We start from the raw sequence: 19,055 nt of genomic DNA, 5'->3' as shown, positions 1-19,055 counted from the left end.
ATTGTTCACCGTCCTGACCACCCCCGTCCGGGCTCAGGCCCCTCAGACCGCGCCATGGGTGACAGTGATGACGAGTATGATCGAAGGCGCAGGGACAAGTTTAGAAGAGAGCGCAGCGACTATGATCGTTCCCGGGAAAGAGATGAAAGACGCCGAGGGGACGATTGGAATGACCGGTAGGACCCTACTTTTCTCCAGTTTTGTCTCGGTCTCATCCTGTTTCACTCCACCTCGTTGCGTTTCCTTTATAATTTTAGTTGGACAAACCATGTGAAGCCGCTTATACTTGGACCGGTTCATGTGGTTGAGCGTATTCGGGTCCACTTGTGGTTGGCCAAAGAGCTACCTATGACTTGATTTTTGAAATGTCGCATAGATCAAACCGTTAGAACTGACAGTATGAAAACACAATACCTACAATATGTATTTAAAATGTGTGCATTTTATTTTTGTAAATTATACCACCTAAAGGTGGATTCAAGAAAGTTAATATAAATTTGACGTGATTAGAGAGATTGTCAGAGTAGGTGTTTTTTTTTTTTTGTTTTTTGTTTTTTTTTTTAAAGCACAGGCTCCATCTGGAAACATTACCAGAAAAAAAGTTTGATAAGACATTGTGATGGCATGTTTTCATTCAGCATTGTTTGGAAAAAATGAGTTCAGTAAATCAGTCTGTCATTTAGGATTTGTCTTCACTGTGGAGACTGTGGCATGTTCTTTTACTTGGTATTTTCTAAGAGTCAGAAGAAAATGGTGTTTCTCTGAATTCTGGATAAGCTGTGGTTATTTCCCCTAAGTTACTAGTCTGGGCCTTGGGTTTGCACTGAAAATGCATATGTATGCAGGGTCATGTAAAGATGGTAATCATTGAAAGACTAGAACATCTAAAGGAGGGAGAAGAGGTAGAGGAGGTGTGTGAGGGAGAGCTATAGGAAAATGACACTTAGCAAAACTTAGAAAGATGAGTAGGAATTTCCCAGACATAGGTGGAGGGTAAAAGCTTTGAGTTGGGGATGTAACAGTATGTGTAGAAAAGAGCACATGTTCTGGGATTTTTTTTTCCTAGGAATTTTAATTTTTAAGAGTAGTGGTTCTCAAAAGGTGATCCACAGACTCTTGGGATGGGGTGGGTCTGTGAGGTTACAACCATTTTTATAGTAACATTTAAGATGTTTTTACAGTATGGACATTTGCATTAATGGTGCTATAGCTAAAATTGCTGCTGTCTTAGCACAAATCAAAGCACCCATTTTCATTTAATGGGGTGTGAAGCAGTAAAAATACAAAATTTTACTAAGTTGGATTCTTGATTCTTATTTTTCTTGATTCTTCATTAGGTTGATTCTTTTTAATACACGTGGGAAATGTGCATAAAGCATTTCTGCATATTGGGGGAGTCCACTGATGCTCTTAAGGAAAAGCATTTATGGGATTGAGTTGCAAAATACTATTATTTCTTGAATGAATATCAAATGGTGGTTATTCATATCTGGGTATTTGGCAGATAATTTTTTGAAAAGAAGTTAAGAGAACTGTTATATGTTACTTCAAAGAAAATTGTCGGTTTTGTTGCCACAGATGATGTGGAACTTTCCAGTGAAAACTAAAATTTTGTAAACTTTTATCTACTAGCTTGAGCATAACAGCCTCCCCTACTTAACAACTTTTCTGATGGACAGGATAATGATACTAATGAATATGATACTTTGCTATTGTGTATTGAGATGTATGTGTCAAGACCTGTTCAAAGATCAGTATAGAAGAATGGATTTTGATACCAGAGTATAAAATGTCCATTGGCATGATTTCACATTTAACATTTCACCTAGCCTTTACGAAACTACTTCTTGTCAAGTTTTGGGTAGTATCAAAGATTATCTGCAGTTATATGAAAGGCTGTTAAAAAGTATTCTCTTTGCCAACTACAAATCAGCATGAGGCCAGATTTCCTTCATATTTTTTAACCAAATGACATACCACAACAGATTGGATTTAGAAGCAAATAGAAGAATCATCCAGCTGTCTCTGTTAAGCCAGATCTTGGGAGGAGTTATAAGTTTAAAAGCAAAGGAACTTATCTCACTAAAATTTATTGAGAAAATAGTGATTTTTATAAACATGTAATATATGTTAATGTCTAACTTGAAAGTTAATAGATTTTTTTCTGACTTTGAACACATTAAATGTAGAAAGATATAACCCACATAAGCAAAAACTCTTTAATCTTTAGTCATTCTAGGAGGATAAGGGAGTCCCAAGACCAAAATGTTTGAAAATGGATTACAGCAAAGGGTTTTCCTTTTTGTTTTGTTCAGATGGGAATAGGGGAGGCTGTGACTGGTGGAGAAGCTGGGATGACAGCCAGGAACCACAGTTTTGAGCAGTGTACTTTACTGGCTTTTTTTTTTTTTTTTTTAATTTTTGCCTAGAACTGGGGTGTAGGCCAGCGGTACAGGGGTAGGAGGATTCACCAGAGACAGAGTGTGGCGCAGAAAAGGTGGATTGACTGATGAAATACACTGCTGAGGGGAGCAACGGGCAAGACAGGAGAGGTCTGCTGTGCCATGTGGGTCAGCTACCTGGCTGTGGGTCAGCAGTGACAGGGCGCAACCCCTAGGCCACCAGGGGAGGCCCTTACTGGTTGTTAAGTAAGGGCATGGCACGATGAGATCTGAGGTATGAGAAAGATCATTTTGACAGTAGCATAGATGAGGAGAAAAGACCGGGGCAGGAAAATAAAACTAGTGCTGCAATTACAGGAAACAGATGCAGGGTTAAAGCAGAGTTTAGAGAAATGGCAAGGAGAGGACAACTTTGGTGAGGGTGATACCTAATGATTGGATATATGGCACAAGAGAGAAGAAAACAGGAGGAGGAAAGCAAGTTTGGGTTCATAGTGGTGGAAATAACGGACTCAATTTTAACATATTAGTTTGAAGTGACGGTGGGGCGGGGGGTGGAGGGGATATTGATAGTGGTCTGGTCCTCAGGAAAAAGACCAAGCCAGAGGAAGAGTAGGAAAGCCATCAATTTGTGGGTAATGGCCAAAGTAATAGAAGTAGGTAAGAGTCTTTTACTTTAGAATGTAATTTTATAATAGCTTTTAATCTGATGTCTCGGGCTAGGAAGGGAATCAGATGTGTGACTTTAGGATGTCTCACTGTATCTTACATACTTATTCTTACCTCCAGAGAGTGGGACCGTGGCCGGGAGCGCCGCAGTAGGGGTGAATATCGCGACTATGACCGGAATCGGCGAGAGCGCTTCTCTCCTCCCCGCCATGAGCTTAGCCCCCCACAGAAGCGCATGAGGCGAGACTGGTGAGATGCCACATTTCTGTCTTCTCTTCTGAGCCTCATTTCCACCTGTGCCTCAGTTCTTTTCCCTTACTTCTGCTGAAGACTTTTGTCATGTCCTTTTCTCAAACTTTCCATAGATCACCTTTTTTGTTTCATTTAAATCCTTGGGTGAGAGACTGTATTCCATAATATGCTCCCTTCTCTGTCCCATCCACCTTTGTGCACTGGAGAGATGATTCCCTTCTTTGTCTGACTTTTGTGTCCCCTACCCTCAGGGATGAGCACAGCTCTGACCCATACCACAGTGGCTATGAGATGCCCTATGCTGGGGGGGGTGGGGGCCCAACTTATGGCCCCCCTCAGCCCTGGGGCCACCCAGACGTCCACATCATGCAGCACCATGTTCTGCCTATCCAGGCCAGGTAAAGACCTGGGGTTCTAGAGTTCTTGGGGGAAGGGCATTGGCCAGCTTGGGGGGTAGATTGGGGTGCTGAAGCCTATCACTGGAGCTAGGAAGTTGGTTAGGCACAGAATTGTGCCTCTGGGGGTGGGAGCAGTTTGTGCCTGGGGCAATGTCCATGGTGGGCAAAGAAAGGGGGCAGTTGGCTACCTTGCCCCCCCCACCCTCTTCCCCCACAACCAAGACTTCCTGACCGGGCCCCCTTCAGGCTGGGCAGCATCGCAGAGATTGATTTGGGTGTACCACCACCTGTGATGAAGACGTTCAAGGAGTTTCTCTTGTCATTGGATGACTCTGTTGATGAGACTGAGGCAGTTAAGCGCTATAATGACTATAAGCTGGATTTTCGAAGACAACAGATGCAGGATTTCTTCCTGGCTCATAAAGATGAGGAGTGGTGAGTTACCCCTACTTTCCTGCTCTCTTTTTCCCTGGCATGCTTCCCCTGGCCCCGCCAGTGGAACCTGCAGACTTGTCCTCTTCCCATTTTCCCCAATACAGAACTTCCTGGGGGTGGGGGATGGGACGTACACCAGCATTGGCTGATGGGTTCTCCTCACTTCAACATCTGCCATAGCCCCCACCCCATCTCCCACCCCACTGTCCTCAGTGAGTGGGACACCTCCAGGCAGCTGGCCAGAGCCACCTGTTCCCTTGGGGCAGCAAACAGACTGCTTCCCACTTGCTGGTATTGGGTCACTGTCATCCCTGATCGCCGGACCCTGTGTGGCTGTGGCGTCCTCCCAAAAGCAACGAGTGAATCCAGACAAGAAAAGCAAAGATCTGAGGGTCGTTTGACAGAAAAAGAGTTTTAATTTTTTTCTTTTTTGTGGATGTTTTAATTTTAATCAACCATCTTTTCCCCCCTTCCTGCTCCTCCTCCTCCTCATCCTCTTTCTGCTCCTCCTCCTTGAAAAGAGCCAGAACTGGGAACTACACCCGCTCATCGACGGAGCTCGGAGCAAACCCACCTCCACCCCCACCATACCCAGCCCATACATGAGCCCCCTGGGCTGAGCCGCGCTGCCCCGGCCAGGCAGACAGGCAGGGCACCGCTGTGCACAATGCAGTGGTTTAGCTGAATGTGATTGCTCAGGCAGTTAGTCAGTCAGGGCCCCCACCGCGGAGTCCCGCGGGGGTGGGGCATCCGGGCCGGGCGCCCCAGCCAGGAGCCAGCCGGTGGCCCACCAGCCAGCATGGGCCCTGGGCGCGGCTAGTTAAATCTTGAGCTCTGTTTGACCAAGCGGCCAAGGTAAAGATCCTGGAGGTGATGCCTGCGGCTTTCGTTTCCTCTTATGCTCAACTTGTAGTTCTGTTCTTTCACTGTTCTCTCTTCTGTCTCTGTGTCTCAGTTGCTCATGTTCTTTACATTCTTTCTCTCTCCTGTTCTTGCTCCCTGCCTAACATTTCTTGCCTGTTTTTTCAGTTTCCCTGTCTGTTCTATAGTTTTCTCTCTGCTTTCTATTTCTGGGACTTTCTCACACTTGCCCTCTCTCCTTTTTCTCATACTCCTGATTTCTTCTGTTTCCCCTCGAGGTCCTATTTTAAATGTTTTCTTTTTCATGCTCCTCCCTACTTGTCCTCCCCATCCCCTCTCACTCTCCTGTGGGCAGTACCTGAGGTTTTAAGGGCACTTCAGTTTCTCCCTTTGGTTTCTCCCTGTCCCTTCACCATCTGCTTATCTTCCCAAGGGGGGAGAAAGTTATCCTGCCTTGTTTGGCTTTTCCTATCTGGTACATTTCAGGTGTCCCTCTATTACCTAGGGCTGGAGGGAGTTGGGAACAGTCCTTTTAATGACCGTACTGTAGTTTGGGGTTGCAAGGAGGAGGAGATGTGGGACCTACTATTTCTTTAGGCTTCCTTTCGGAGGCTCTGGGAAACTGCACTTTTTAAAGTTAGTGTTCTTGGAGACGTAGGCAGTAAATCTGCCTTTCCAACCCTGACCAGCCCTGTAGTCCATTGTTCTTCCCCAGTCTAGAGCTCTTAGTTCTTGACTTGCCCCCAGATCTTCTCAGAGCAGAACCTCTGGTTTTGGGGGTATTGGGTGGCTGTAGTGTACCCCTCTCCTAATCTTGCTGTTTTTATGATCTTTGTGGGTGTGAGAGGATGGGGGCAATGCCCTGACTTTCCTGGGCCCCACCCCGTGTCCAGGCCCTGGCCTCCAGTTGATTGTCACGTCTTTTCCCTTCTTACTTCCTTCCCAGGTTTCGGTCTAAGTACCACCCAGATGAGGTGGGGAAGCGACGGCAAGAGGCCCGGGGGGCCCTACAAAATCGACTGAGGGTATTTCTGTCCCTCATGGAGAGTGGCTGGTTTGATAATCTTCTGCTGGATATAGATAAAGCTGATGCCATTGTTAAGATGTTGGATGCAGGTTTGTGAATTGATAGAGTTGGGGATGTCTTGTGACCAAGGTCTTGGCTGGGTAATGGATGTAGGTTGACAGAAAGCCAGAGGCTGAAGGCCAGAGCCCTTGGATTGTGACCTCTGGTCCCTTTTTGGTAGCTGTGATTAAGATGGAAGGAGGTACAGAAAATGATCTGCGCATCCTAGAGCAAGAGGAGGAGGAGGAACAGGCAGGCAAGCCGGGGGAGCCCAATAAGAAAGAGGAAGTTCGGACTGGACCGGGCCTGGGGGATGGAGAGCGCAAAGCCAATGATAAGGATGACAAGAAAGAAGAAGGCAAACAGGTCTGAGTGCTAGGGCCTCTGGTGTTGGGCCTGGGTAGGAGAAGGATGCGCTGGTGGTGGTGGGATCCTAAGGAGCTGAAACTGGTGGGGCTGGCGCAAGGGGAGTGTTGTGTTGGGGTGGATTCTGGACCCAGCTGTGGGGGGTGGTAGAGATCCTCTTAAAAAGCTGAAGGGGAGATTGACACCCCCAGTGGTTGTCTCTCTGTAGGCTGAAAATGACAGCCCAGGTGATGACAAGACTAAGAAATCTGAGGGTGAAGGGGACAAGGAAGAGAAGAAAGAAGACTCGGAGAAAGAAGCTAAGAAGGTAGGCCCCTCTTGCATGGCATCCATGTCAGGGCTGAGGTTTTGGTGGTCTGACTCACCTCTCTTGTGGCTCTCACAGAGCAAGAAGCGGAATAGGAAGCATAGTGGAGATGACAGCTTTGATGAGGGCAGTGTGTCTGAGTCTGAGTCCGAGTCTGAGTCTGGCCAAGCTGAGGAGAAAGAGGAGACTGGTAGGTTTTATTTCCTGCTTTTGGCTTACTCTCCTTTTACTGATCATGGGGTGGGGAGGAGAGAGGTTACTGAAATTGATGTAAGGGGTGGTCTTTTGGGGTGAGACTGAAGGGAGATTGACAGCTCACCCTCCCCTCCGAAACCAACAATAAAATTTCACCAACACCTACCACTTCCTGCACAGAAGAAGCACCTAAGGAAAAGGAGAAGCCCAAGGAAGAAGAAAGGGAAAAACCAAAGGACACTCCTGGGCTGGAATGTAAACCTCGGCCCCTGCACAAGACCTGCTCTCTCTTCATGCGCAACATCGCCCCCAATATCTCCCGGGCTGAGATCATATCTGTGAGTGAAGGAACATGGTATCTGGGGAAGGGATGATAGCCTGGCTGTTCCTTTGGGGTGGGGGAGGTGAGATGAGCAGACAGTTGGCACAGCTTTTGACATCTAACCCCAGTGTTCTCATAGGGAGAGAGGCCCTTTCCCAGGATTATAACATTTGCTTTCATGGGATGGGATACCTGAGCCCTTTCTTATTTTTTTCTTACCAAGTAGAGTTAACGGGCCATTGCCCAGGGTTCTGAGGACATGGGGATGAGAGGAAGAAGTGAACCCTTGCGTTACTATGGGATTTCTGTTTTTCCAGCTTTGTAAAAGATATCCAGGCTTTATGCGTGTGGCACTGTCAGAGCCCCAACCGGAGAGGAGGTAAGGAGTGATACTCTGGTGCAGGGGAAGGCCAACGGCCAGCATCACCTCTGCCCCAGGATGATGCTGACATTTTCTTGTTTAGATTTTTCCGTCGTGGCTGGGTGACCTTTGACCGCAGCGTGAACATCAAAGAGATCTGTTGGAATCTGCAGAATATCCGAGTGAGTGTGGGGAATAGGATTTTGAGGAAGAGAAAGTGGGATTCTCCACGCTCCCCACAACCACTGATTCCTTTGTTCACTGCTTCATTCGTTCCGCTCGCCGTCTCCCCCATCTAGTCTGAACACGTGGGCCTTGTGCTGTTGTCTTGGGGCACATCTGTTCCCTGTCCTCAGAGCTCAGTTTAATTATTGGCGCACTCTAGGGGGCCACCCTTTGAGTTCTGCTTCTTGGGCAAGGTTGGTAAGCTTTCTTTTCCCTCCAGCTCCGGGAATGTGAGCTGAGCCCTGGCGTGAATCGCGACCTGACCCGTCGTGTCCGCAACATCAACGGCATTACCCAGCACAAGCAGATAGTGCGCAATGATATCAAACTGGCGGCTAAGCTGATTCATACTCTGGATGACAGGACCCAGCTCTGGGCCTCTGAGCCTGGGACACCTCCTCTGCCAACAGTCAGTGATTCTCTATGCGACTTTTTCAAAAGCAGCCGATACCACCTCATCTATTGTGGGCACCTCTGTTCTTAATCTGTAGCATTGACCCTTTTGTACCCACCCTGGTGGTTTGCCCATTTAATCTGGGCAGCACCTCCAACTTCCAACAGAGTGGATTAGTGTTCGCGATTAATTGTAGGCTAGGGTAGGGCAAATACAGAAATGAAGACAAATAATGAGGTGCCCCAAACCCCTCTTTACCTCATCTTACCTTTTCAAATTAAGCGCTTAGGTCCCTGCCCTTAGGGGCTTTTTTGGTCTCACTTTCCCCAATCTTCCTCCCAGAGCCTGCCCTCGCAGAACCCAATTTTGAAGAATATCACTGACTACCTGATTGAGGAAGTGAGTGCTGAGGAGGAGGAGCTACTGGGGAGCAGTGGGGGGGCACCCCCGGAAGAGCCTCCTAAGGAAGGAAACCCAGCTGAGATCAATGTGGAGCGGGATGAGAAGCTGATCAAGGTGGGAAGGGAGTGGGGCATGGGTGCATCTGGCTAGGGGTGGGGGGGGTGAAGGGACAAAAGTATGGCAAACTTGGGCCTCCCTGGTGGTGCAGCGGTAGAGCGCCGGGTTACGAAGCTGCCTGCAGCCTCTGCAGCGCTGGTTCGATCCCCGGCTGCTCACTGGCCACCGGAGGAGGGTCCCACATGACGCGCAGACCTCTCCTGCCGCCTGCTGCTCCCCTCAGCAGTGTACTTCGGTCCTTCTGCCTGCTCTGCTCCCTGTTTTGGCTTTGGTGAATTCTCTCACCCTCCCGTGCTTCTGACTGTACCCAGTGCATGTATAAATAAATAAAAAATAAATCTTTAGAAAAAAAAAGTGCTTGTATAAATAAATAAAAAATAAATCTTTAAAAAAAGTATGGAAAACTCATGGCTTCCTATTTCCCTCAGGTTTTGGATAAACTCCTCCTCTACTTGCGCATTGTACATTCCTTGGATTATTATAATACATGCGAGTACCCCAATGAAGATGAAATGCCCAACCGCTGTGGCATCATCCATGTTCGGGGACCCATGCCACCCAACCGCATCAGTCATGGAGAAGGTGAACGTCTAGCTTCCGCTTAGCCTCCTTTCTAGCTAGCTACACTCTGGTCTTAGTTGTGCTGTGGTAGCAGTGCTCTGCCACGCTCATCCTCTCCTTGCAGCTTATTCCTTGCTTCTGGCTCCCCCCTTCAACCTGTTATGTGTCTGTTCCCAAAACCATAGTGCTAGAGTGGCAGAAGACATTTGAGGAGAAGCTGACTCCCCTGCTGAGTGTGCGAGAATCACTTTCAGAGGAAGAGGCCCAGAAGATGGGCCGAAAAGACCCTGAGCAGGAAGTGGAAAAGTTTGTCACCTCTAACACCCAGGAACTGGGCAAGGATAAGTGGCTCTGCCCTCTCAGTGGCAAGAAATTCAAGGTCTGAGATTAGAGAGTGGTGTGTTAGAAGTGGGAGGAGGGGTGGGTTGACACCTGGAAGCATCCTGAAGGCCTGGGGAGGAGGGTGGAAGGGGAGGTTGATTATCCTTCCATATTGGGTCTGGGGAGTTAGGGAACCCAAACTGCTTGCTGTATCTTGACCCTTTTCTCTTTTTACCCAGGGCCCTGAGTTTGTACGCAAACATATCTTCAACAAGCATGCGGAGAAAATTGAGGAAGTGAAGAAGGAGGTGGCGTTTTTTAATAACTTTCTCACTGACGCCAAGCGTCCAGCTCTGCCTGAGATCAAGCCAGCTCAGCCACCTGGCCCTGCCCAGAGTAAGATACGATCTATGAAGGTCTGCCACACATTCCTCTCCCTTAACTCGAGATTCCTGGCTAACCTGTCATTCCCTAAAAGTTTCTGTCCTACTTCAGGTCATATTCCTCTGTTACTCGTCATTGGTTCTGTGTGTCCCCCCTCACCTCCCTCCTTCCCCCCCCCTCCCCGCAGTAATTCATATCCCTGTCCGTGTTGTACTCCCCCCAGGCCTGACCCCAGGACTCCCCTACCCACACCAGACTCCCCAGGGCCTGATGCCCTATGGTCAGCCCCGGCCCCCCATCTTGGGCTATGGAGGTAAGTATAGGAGAGAGTTGAAAAGACTTGGTGGGGAGTGGGAGAAAGAAAACTTAGCTAAAGAAAACTTAGGTTAAGGTCACAGTTTTTCAATTTAACACTCAGTCTTTTTCATAGCTGGTGCTGTCCGCCCTGCGGTCCCCACAGGAGGGCCTCCATACCCTCATGCTCCCTATGGTGCTGGCCGAGGGAACTATGATGCCTTCCGAGGCCAGGGAGGTTATCCTGGGAAACCTCGCAACAGGTGAGAATGAGCTGAGCTGTTAAGCTTCTTACCTTCAGACTTTTTCAGGGACTCTCAACTCATCCTGTCTTACCTCTGTTATCTCACAGGTTGGTTCGTGGAGACCCACGGGCCATTGTGGAATACCGTGACCTGGATGCTCCAGATGATGTGGATTTCTTTTGAGTGTCTCCTTATCTTACTCCTGGTGTCATCTATACTTATGACTGCCTTGTCCCATCCAGCTGAGAATTTTTTTTTTGTACGTTCAGCCCTACTGCCAATAAAAGCACTTCCACAGTGACTCCTGGCTGAGTATATATATTTCCCCAAGTTCTCCCAAAGATCAGCTGGGGTCGTGATTAGCTTGCCATTTTATTGATGCCAAAGGCCCCAGGCTCAGCTGAAACTTGCTGGGGGCCTAAGAGTACACAGCCTCTACCTTTGAGAAGTGGGTAGGTTTGTATATATGGGGCCAGAGTCTCAGTTCTGGGAACTTAAACTCAGTCCTGGGTGTGCTGCTGCTCTCTGGGGTTACGGCTGGTCAAACACAAGTTGTAGAAGGAGTTGCAGTCGAAGGTTGTGCTGGCTTCTCTCCAGCCCACCCACCCAGCAGCCTGAATTTCAGTGGGTTTTTTGGGAGCACCCCAGCAATGAGGGTCCAATACCAGGACGTAGGCTTCTGTGCCTGGCCCCAGGCAGACTCCCAGCAAGGCCTTGGACTGGGCATCCGCATCCCCTCCAACCATCACAGGCCCGCCTCCCCCTGCGAAGTGGGCGAAAAGGCTTTCCAGTTGTCCCTGAAGCCCAGTTCCACGGGGCACGTGGCACAGACGCCCCTGGGGACCTCCGAAGTGGTCAAGGCAGAGGCAGGCCTCTACACAGCCGATCCAGCTCTGGGAGCCCCGAAACCCGGGAGGCTTGTCCCCCATGTCCTCCAGGGCCCCCTGCACGTCAGCTAGTCCAGGCACGTCCGCGGACCGGCCCTCTGGCCATGAGCATAGCGTCTGCAGAGTGCGGTAGCCGCAGCCCCAGCCGCGGTCGTCCACGCCGTCGCAGCCGTAGTGGTAGTAGCGATAGTGGCCTGAGACGAGGGCCAGGCGCGCGGGCCCGCGGCTAGGCGGGGCCAGGCCCAGGTGGACGTCCCTCAGCGGTTCCAGGGTGGCGGCAGGAGCGGCAGGGCAGATACTCCCTCGCGGCAGCGTGGGGCGAACTCCAGGAACTCCGGGGCCGAGTCTTGGACGAGCTTCGGGGAGGGCTGGTCCGCCAGCGCCGGGACCCTCCCGCCCGGCTCCGGGCTCCGGGCAGCGGGCAGCGGGCAGCGGGACGCGGCCGACCAGCGGGACTCCCACAAGGCCCCGCGGCGGGCGGCCTCACTGCGCAGGCGCGAGCTCCGCCTCGGGGCGGGGCAGCGGGCTCCCCGCGTGCTGCACCCCGCTTCAGAGGCCAGCAGGAGCGCGGGGCTCCGTCACCCACCCCACGTCCGCTCGGCCCGGGTGGTGGAGGCTTCCTGCCCCAACCCGCGGCTCCCCAGTCGCGCACACTCCTGTGGCTGTAACAGTTTATTGGCAGCCCAGAGGGGCGAAGGCACCGCGGGGAGGGGGGCTGGGCCCGAGACATGCAGAGGACAGGGAGCCCCGGGGCAAAGTCGGGGGGTGGGCAGAGTCTGAGGCTCCTCCGAGTTATATCCCAGCCCTTAAATAGTATATACAGCTAAGGGGCCGGGCGGGGCGGGCAGGGCTGGGGCCATGGGGTCCGGCCTGGGTCACAGGTCTGAGCAGCGATCCTGCTTGCTGTAATGGTCAAACTGGTTCTTCCAGTGCACCATGTAGGAGCTCCAGCGGTGGAACTCCGCCTTCCACTGGCGCTCCGCTTCGTCCAGCGTGTCTGCGGCCAGGGCGCCCGGCGGGGGGTGGGGGGGTGGGGGGAGCACAAGGGGAAGGTCGGGAACGGACATGTGGGGGTGCGAGTGCGGGGAGGACACAGGGAGAATGCAGGAGGCCACGTGGGAGGGTGGAAGGAGGATCAGGAGAATATGCGAAAGGCAGGAGCGAGAGGGCGGAGGCGGGGCCGGAGAAGGATGGCGGCACGGGGGAGGGAGGGAGAAAATGACCGGAAGACAAGGGGACGGAGGGATCCGAAAGGGGAGGATCGAGGGTTGGTGGGGAAAAGAGAAGAGACAGAAATGGTTGATGGTTATAGCCCCATGGGGGGAGGGTGTCATCTAGACCCGGGCCCCTTTTCTCCCCTCTCCCAACACCAGGCTCAGGCTCCAAAGAATAATTTTATAAAAAAAGGAAACTGGCTTTTTCATTTTCATTTAAGCAACACAGGCGTGTGGGTCCCTGAGACGGGTCGTTCATCACCCTCCCTCCCGGTCCAGTTTGAATGTCTCTGAGAGGGCGGAGGTGCTGGGTTGGAGATCCCTGAGTGGGGCCTGTCTCCACCGTCCGACCATTCGTTAGAGGAGAGGCCCCTGAGGCCGGAGGGGGAAGAGGCCGTGGTCACTGCCGCAGGAGCCGAGAAAGGAGGAGGAGGAGGAGCAGAAGGAGGGGCAGGGGGAGGCCGGGCCTGGCCCTCAGGGCAGCCTCCCCAAGGGCGGGGCCTGAGCAGGTGCAGGGAGCCTCCGTGGCTGGAGGGGGGAGAAGAGAGGGTTACACCCAGGCGGCCCCCACTCCCCTCTTTGTCTTTCCGAGTCCCTTTTCTTCCCCTCCTCCCAGACCCTGGCTGGCCCCTGCGTACCGGTGGCGCTGAGCAATTTGGGTAGGAAACGGTTCCAGAAGGCGCAGGCCTGGGTGCGCAACCCTTGCCGCACCTCCAGCGGCCGTAGGTTCAAGCTCACGTATTGCTGCGCTTCCGCTGTGTACTGTGGCCACTGCGGGACTTTGGGGTCCGGGGGATTATTGGGGTCCCTGCGAAAGGAAAGGCTCAGCCTTAGGCAAGCCCGTCAGGCCCAGAGGGCTGGGGGAGTGGAGACGGACGGTAGGAGGCTGTCTGCTTCCTGACGCTGCCTCTACAGCTCCGAGGAGAGCCCCCTCCCCCCAACTCTTCCACCTTCCTTGTCCAGCACGCCCCGTCTTCTGGAGTCTGCCTTGTCTCTTGCCCTCCCTTTCTGACTCTCCTCTCCTAGGGTTTTTCTGCTCCATCTTTGTCTTTCCTCACTTAAAAAAGTGCTACACTTTATCGATCCCTTCCTATACATAGCCAGGCCTAGCTCCGTCTTTGCAAACATCACAAGTTGAATTTTGATGTGATGTTGGGCTTATGGTCCCCTTCCTCAGACAGGCAACTGGCATGTGTGCCCAGGGGTGGCAGATAAATCATGGGCCAGATAGAATCCAGTTCTCCATTTCATGCTAATTCCTCTGGAAACTGTCCTGTCTCCCCTCTTCAGCTCCCTCTACCCCTGTCCTCTTCCGGCCTTGCTACCCAGCCTTCCTTCATCTCTGGGTCTCCTCTGTCGTGTTCTCGCTTCCCCTTTGTCTCCCTCCTCTGTGTCCTTCCCCCCTCTCTCTGGCCTTTTCAGTGGCTGCCCCCCTCCCCCTTGCCTCCCTGGCTCCCTGAGGCCCTCCTCCCCTCAGCACTGCTGACCCTTTGCGGGCGAAGTTGGCCCAGTATCTCATCAGCCGCTGGGCAAACGATTTCTCTTCGACGGTGTAGTTTAGCGAGGGTTCCAGGGGGAGCCCAAAGACGAACTCAATCTCGTAGCCGTGGGGCACCCCCATCCAGAGGGGCCAGGGGAGCGTGGACGCACGGTGTTCAAAGATGTAGGCATAGACCTGAGCACCCTGGGCAGCCAGTCGCCCAGCCAGCTGGGCCACGGGGCACACGACGTTGTGGTCGCCCACCACATCACTCATGGCATCCCTCAGGAGCTCTGGGTCCTCAGGGCGCAGCCAGTCTGTGTAATGCAGGACCACAGCCTCGGCAGCCAGGTCACTTGCCTGAGGGACCCCGACCCGCACCCCAGCCAGGAACTGGGCCCGGCTGATGAGAGACTCGTTGTCTTTGCTGAAGCCTGGGGCCCCGTAAACCAGAAAATAGGAGCCCTCATCCTTCACCACACCCACCAGCACCTGGGGGGACAGGGTGGAGGGGTGGGGGTGGGGACACAGACAGACAGGCAGACAGAAACAGATGAACAAAGAGCCAGAGAGATGAACAGTTACAGACCCAAAACCATGAAGGAAGAAAGTACTAGATTGGGGAAGGGATGGAGAGAAAGAGAAAATATACCCATATTTCTTACACTTTGTCCCACTGACCACCCTGGGAACTGAGCCTTCAGGGAGGAGGGGGTGGCAGACCACTCAGAAGCCTGGGCCTTAGGGATTGGATGTTGAGGTGCCCTCATGCCTGGGTTCCCAGGGGCAGGGGCCATTGGGAGAATAGGCCTAGAGGAACCAGCTCCACCCCTTCCAGCCACTAGTCACCTGCAGGCCGTGGAAGTCTCCAGCATCCATGAGGGCCTCGGGCGTGTCACTGAGGAAGTCTCCATCCACCACAGGCACAAAGGAGAAGCGGAAGACGCTTTCCTGTGGCAGCACGTGCCACTCGTGGTCTACCAGGTCCTGAGCTGGCCGTGTCCGCAGGCAGGCTACCAGCTCTGTGTCATTGCCAGCAGCTCCACCTGGGGCGCAGCCCACGAAGCGGGCCAGCATGGTGGCCCTGCGGCGGGCCTCTCCCACACCCACCGTGGCCCAGGGCCCATTGGGTGCACCGCTCTGCAGCACAGCCCTATGGAACAGGCCCCGGCTGGGTGGGGATAGCAGGTGCATGCCCACGGATGCACCACCTGCGCTTTCCCCAAACAATGTCACTGACATTGGGTCCCCCCCAAAGGCTTCCACATTCTCCTGCACCCACTGCAGTGCCAGCCTCTGATCCAATAGACCCACGTTGCCTGGTGCTTCCCTGCTCCCCGGCAGGGCCAAGAAGCCAAAAGCTCCCACCCGGTAGTTCATGGACACCAGCACAGTCCCCTCGGCCTGGGCCAGGAAGCGGCCATCATACACGTCCAGGGAGGAGGCCCCACTGTAGAAGCCACCCCCATAGATCCAGACGAGGACAGGGGCGGGGGATGCAGGCCGGGGGTATGGTGTCCACACGTTGAGGTAGAGGCAGTCCTCACTCAGCTCACGGTTGGGGTTCCACATCTCGCTGCCCTCAAAGCCAGGGTACAAGGTGTCCACGTATTGGTAGCAGACACTTTGGAAGGCTGTGACATTCAGCACCCCTGACCAAGGCCGCTTGGGTTCCGGTGGCAGAAATCGACGGGGGCCCACAGGTGGCTCCGCGAAGGGGATGCCCAGAAAAGCAGAGACAGGGCCCCCAGGGGCCATTAGGCGGATGCCCCGCAGGTGGCCCCCTCGCACTGTCACCAGAAGCCCTGGGTCCTCCCAGCCCTCAGCCCCTGCCCCTCCTCCCATGAAGAGGAAGAGGAGGAGCAGGAATGGGGTAGTGAGGGAGGGCTCGTGCAGGGGACACCACGGGGGCCTCATGGCTGCCAGGGCAGGCGGGCGTCTGCTGGGAGAAAGAAAGGTGGGGGTGAAGGCTAGAGGCAACCAGAGGAAGATTAGGTAACACTCTTGCCCAGGGGTTATCACTGAGCTGCAGAGGAGGTGGGGCAGGTTGGCAGAGGGGAGAGAAATGGAGGGAGGAAGACAGGCAGAGAGACAGGACACAGACAGACAGGGAGAAGCAAAAGGAGACAGAGATCAAGTGCGTGCACACACACACACATACACACACACAAATGTGTGGAACAGAAATGAGACCTGGCAAGCAATACCCTCCCCTGCCCAGCTAAGGGCCCACCGCCCTCACCTCCTTTCCCTGGCAGGATGGGCTGGGTTGGGCACAGTCACCAGAGGCCGCAGTCAGCCCGGCAGGGGCGGGGCCCTCTCTGATGGGAGGTGCTGATGGGGGAACTTGTGGTGGTACCAAGGCGCAGCCTCTCCTGCGGGGCCAGGGCCAGGGCCCTAGGGGGTAGGTTGGGGGCATTTGGAACGTGGGAGCCGTAAGTCCCAGGGTACCCCAAATCTTGCCTACTCAGCCCCTGCCCCACCCAGTCCCTCCTCCTCAGTGTGGTACAGCCCGTGGGTACCCGCAGGTGTCCGTCAGTTGCGCACCCCTCTCCCCAAGCCTCAGCCAACAGGCTCGCCAGCTTTAGCCCCCCAGGACCCAAGTCCCCCATCTGCCCGACGCTGCGGTGCACGCTGCCGCCAGCGGAGGGCAGTAGAGACCGAGAAAAGGACGGCGCTCCCCGCCCCGAGTGCAGGAGCGGGGAACTTGGGGCGGGGGTCTGGGGGCTCGCTGGCATTGCAGAGGGCCTGAACGGTGAGCCCCGGCGCCTGACTCCCGAGCTTCGAAGCGCCCGGGCGGCAAGGTCGGGGGCGCTATTTTGGGGCAGCAGCTGCTGCGGTTCCGGCATCTCCAGCCAAGGGATCAAAATTCCCCGGGTCGGAACTCCCCCCTCTCCCGGGGGTCACCCCACACCCAGCTCCCGCCGATCTGAGCTGGGGCGGTGGTGGTGGTGCTGGAGATTAACTAGGAAACTCGAGTGGGGCTAATTATAACTCGGGGCTTCCGCTGAGCCTCCCCTTCCCAAAAAATAGAGACGGAGTCCCCGCGGGAGGGGGACGCCTGGGCCTCGGAGGGGCGGGGGGGGGGGGGGCTTCGGTCCGGGACTCTTCAGGGGCGCTGGGGTCGCGGATCCAGGGAGGCCCAGCCCAATGCCAAGAATCTACGCAGCTCGGGTCCCTCCTCAGGCAGGGGGCACCTTCCAGTGGCCCCACACTTGGGGGCGAAGGGGGGAAGGGGCGCTCAGGGTTCCCACTTGAATTCGAGCGCAGAGGCGGCGGCCGGTCCGCGGGGCGCCGGCTCCCGCGCGGGCGAGGGTAAGTACGCCGCGGCCAGGGAAGAGTTAAGGATGAGTGTGGGGCGGCGGGGGGCGTCGCTGGGCAGGCCCAGGGGCTCGCTGGGGTCCCACTTGGGGGGCTTGGATCCCCTGGGGAGTGCACGGTCTCCCGGACCCCGAGTGGGCCGCGGGGCGGGGGAGGGACCCGGGCGGGGCGGGGGACTCACCTGAGGCGGCCAAGCGGGGCCGGGCCGGGGCGCGCCGGGAGCTGGAGGCGGCCGATGTTCCCCGGCGCTGGCTGAGCCGACTCTGACAGCCGCCGCCTCCGGCCCCCCGCACACACCCCCTCCGGGCAGCTCGGCGCCCCCGCCCGCCCCCGCCCCCGCCCACTGTCTCCGCCCCCGCCCCTCCCGCCTCCCCTCCCTGCACCTCCCTCCTGCCCCTCCCTTCCAGTCAGGACCCTAGACCTCGGGGTCCAGACAGACTCCAGCGACAGACGCCGACAGACCGACAGACGCGCGGTGACAGACATGATCCAAAGACCCGCAGCGGCGCATCGCACAGCCGCGGTGACAGCCAAGCGCGCGGAGAGACAGGCGGCCGGTGTCACATTGTGACAGCCAGACAGACGCAGCGACCGACAGTCACAGACGGACGACGCTGGACACGCCGACAGCCTCGCTCGCGGCCGGGGAGTTGCCCCCGAGCTGGAAAACATGAGCTTCCCGGGCCGCAGCGCAGCGGGGGTGGCGGGAGCACCTGCTGGAAAGTGCGGCCGGGGCCCCGCGGGGTCGGGCTGGCCCGGTGGAGAGAGGGCGGCGCGGGAGGCTGGGGCGGAGGGCGCACCTGTGGGAATTAGAGCGGCACCTGCGGTCAGAGCGGCCACCAGGGCTCACGGCGGGGGGGGCCGGGGACACCGGGGCGGGAAGGCCGCCGGGGCGGCACGCGCGAGGCTGCGGGGCGAGGCCGCTCCCCGCCGCCGCGGTGGAAACTTCCGGAACCCCCGCGGGTGCGTTCGCGCTCGTTCCCTGACGAGTGACCTCGGACTTTCGTCACCAGGGTCCGGCCGGGGCATGACATCACCGGCCCAGGCTCTCATTGGCCGCGGTGGCCGGCAGGTGGGAGCGGCCTGGCCCGGGAGCCCCCCGCCCGCTCCGAGGGGCCTGGGTCACTCCGACCCGCGGGTCCCGCCCTTCAGGGGGTCCCCCTTGGGAGCGGGGCGGCGGCGGCGACGGCGACGTCCCTACGCACGAGGGGACAGAGGCAGAAGCGTGCGGCGGTGCAAGCCCGCGCCGCGCGAAAGGGCCCTCTCGCGGGCCGGCCGGCTCCGGAGCCCGCGGCCGCCGCGCGGGGCACAGGCCGGCGCGGGCGCGCGCGGAGGCGTACGTGCGCGCGCGCGCCTGCGGTGGTGCGGGGCGCTGCGTGGGGCGGGCGCGCGCGCGCACGTTCCCTCGGGCGCCGAGCGCCCCGCGGCGACCCTGGAGCGTGTGCGCCACCGCGAGGAGGCCGGGGCAACGGTGCGCCGCAGCCCAGACACGTACCCGCGCAGTCCCGGCTCCTCCAGCCGGGTGCCCTCGGTTCACCCGCCCGGTGGACACCGGCCCCGCAGCCCCGGGACCCGC

At 55.7% G+C, this 19,055-nt stretch overlaps 3 protein-coding genes across 6 annotated transcripts; 1 reads left to right on the top strand and 2 right to left on the bottom strand.

Moving 5' to 3' along the window:
* Positions 1-54: 54 nt before the first annotated feature.
* Positions 55-10,760, top strand: SRRT (serrate, RNA effector molecule; the record flags this gene model as incomplete). 2 transcript variants are annotated; one of them, XM_084251323.1, is made up of 19 exons in its annotated part: positions 55-176; positions 3,192-3,320; positions 3,575-3,721; positions 3,968-4,156; positions 5,964-6,133; positions 6,265-6,449; positions 6,658-6,756; positions 6,835-6,946; positions 7,132-7,289; positions 7,591-7,652; positions 7,738-7,816; positions 8,080-8,268; positions 8,596-8,769; positions 9,201-9,354; positions 9,519-9,712; positions 9,894-10,050; positions 10,262-10,351; positions 10,469-10,595; positions 10,685-10,760. In XM_084251323.1, 19 exons carry the CDS (start codon positions 55-57, stop codon positions 10,758-10,760), a joined length of 2,613 nt encoding a protein of 870 aa, XP_084107449.1. The 2 variants fall into 2 exon arrangements, with proteins under 2 accessions (XP_084107449.1, XP_084107448.1); XM_084251322.1 differs by having other exon boundaries at positions 10,226-10,351.
* Positions 10,761-11,077: 317 nt separating this feature from the next.
* On the bottom strand, positions 11,078-11,506 carry UFSP1 (UFM1 specific peptidase 1; the record flags this gene model as incomplete). The annotated part of the gene is made up of 1 exon (XM_084251156.1): positions 11,078-11,506. The coding sequence occupies one exon, from the start codon at positions 11,504-11,506 to the stop codon at positions 11,078-11,080; it is 429 nt and encodes a 142-aa protein (XP_084107282.1).
* An 833-nt stretch (positions 11,507-12,339) lies between these two features.
* On the bottom strand, positions 12,340-18,510 carry ACHE (acetylcholinesterase (Yt blood group); the record flags this gene model as incomplete). Of its 3 annotated transcripts, none has more annotated exons than XM_084250885.1 (5): positions 12,340-12,461; positions 13,317-13,486; positions 14,166-14,650; positions 15,008-16,100; positions 18,351-18,510. In XM_084250885.1, the coding sequence occupies 5 exons, from the start codon at positions 18,506-18,508 to the stop codon at positions 12,340-12,342; spliced, it is 2,028 nt and encodes a 675-aa protein (XP_084107011.1). The 3 variants fall into 3 exon arrangements, with proteins under 3 accessions (XP_084107011.1, XP_084107012.1, XP_084107010.1); XM_084250886.1 differs by having other exon boundaries at positions 15,008-16,097; XM_084250884.1 differs by lacking the exon at positions 18,351-18,510 and having other exon boundaries at positions 14,166-14,386; positions 15,008-16,075.
* Between the last annotated feature and the right edge of the window lie 545 nt (positions 18,511-19,055).

This window comes from Talpa europaea, assembly GCF_964194135.1.
Source record: "Talpa europaea genome assembly, chromosome: 12".
NCBI classification, from domain to species: Eukaryota; Metazoa; Chordata; class Mammalia; order Eulipotyphla; family Talpidae; genus Talpa; species Talpa europaea.
Note: the sequence above shows the minus strand (reverse complement) of the source record. Positions and strands in the feature narration are given on the sequence as shown.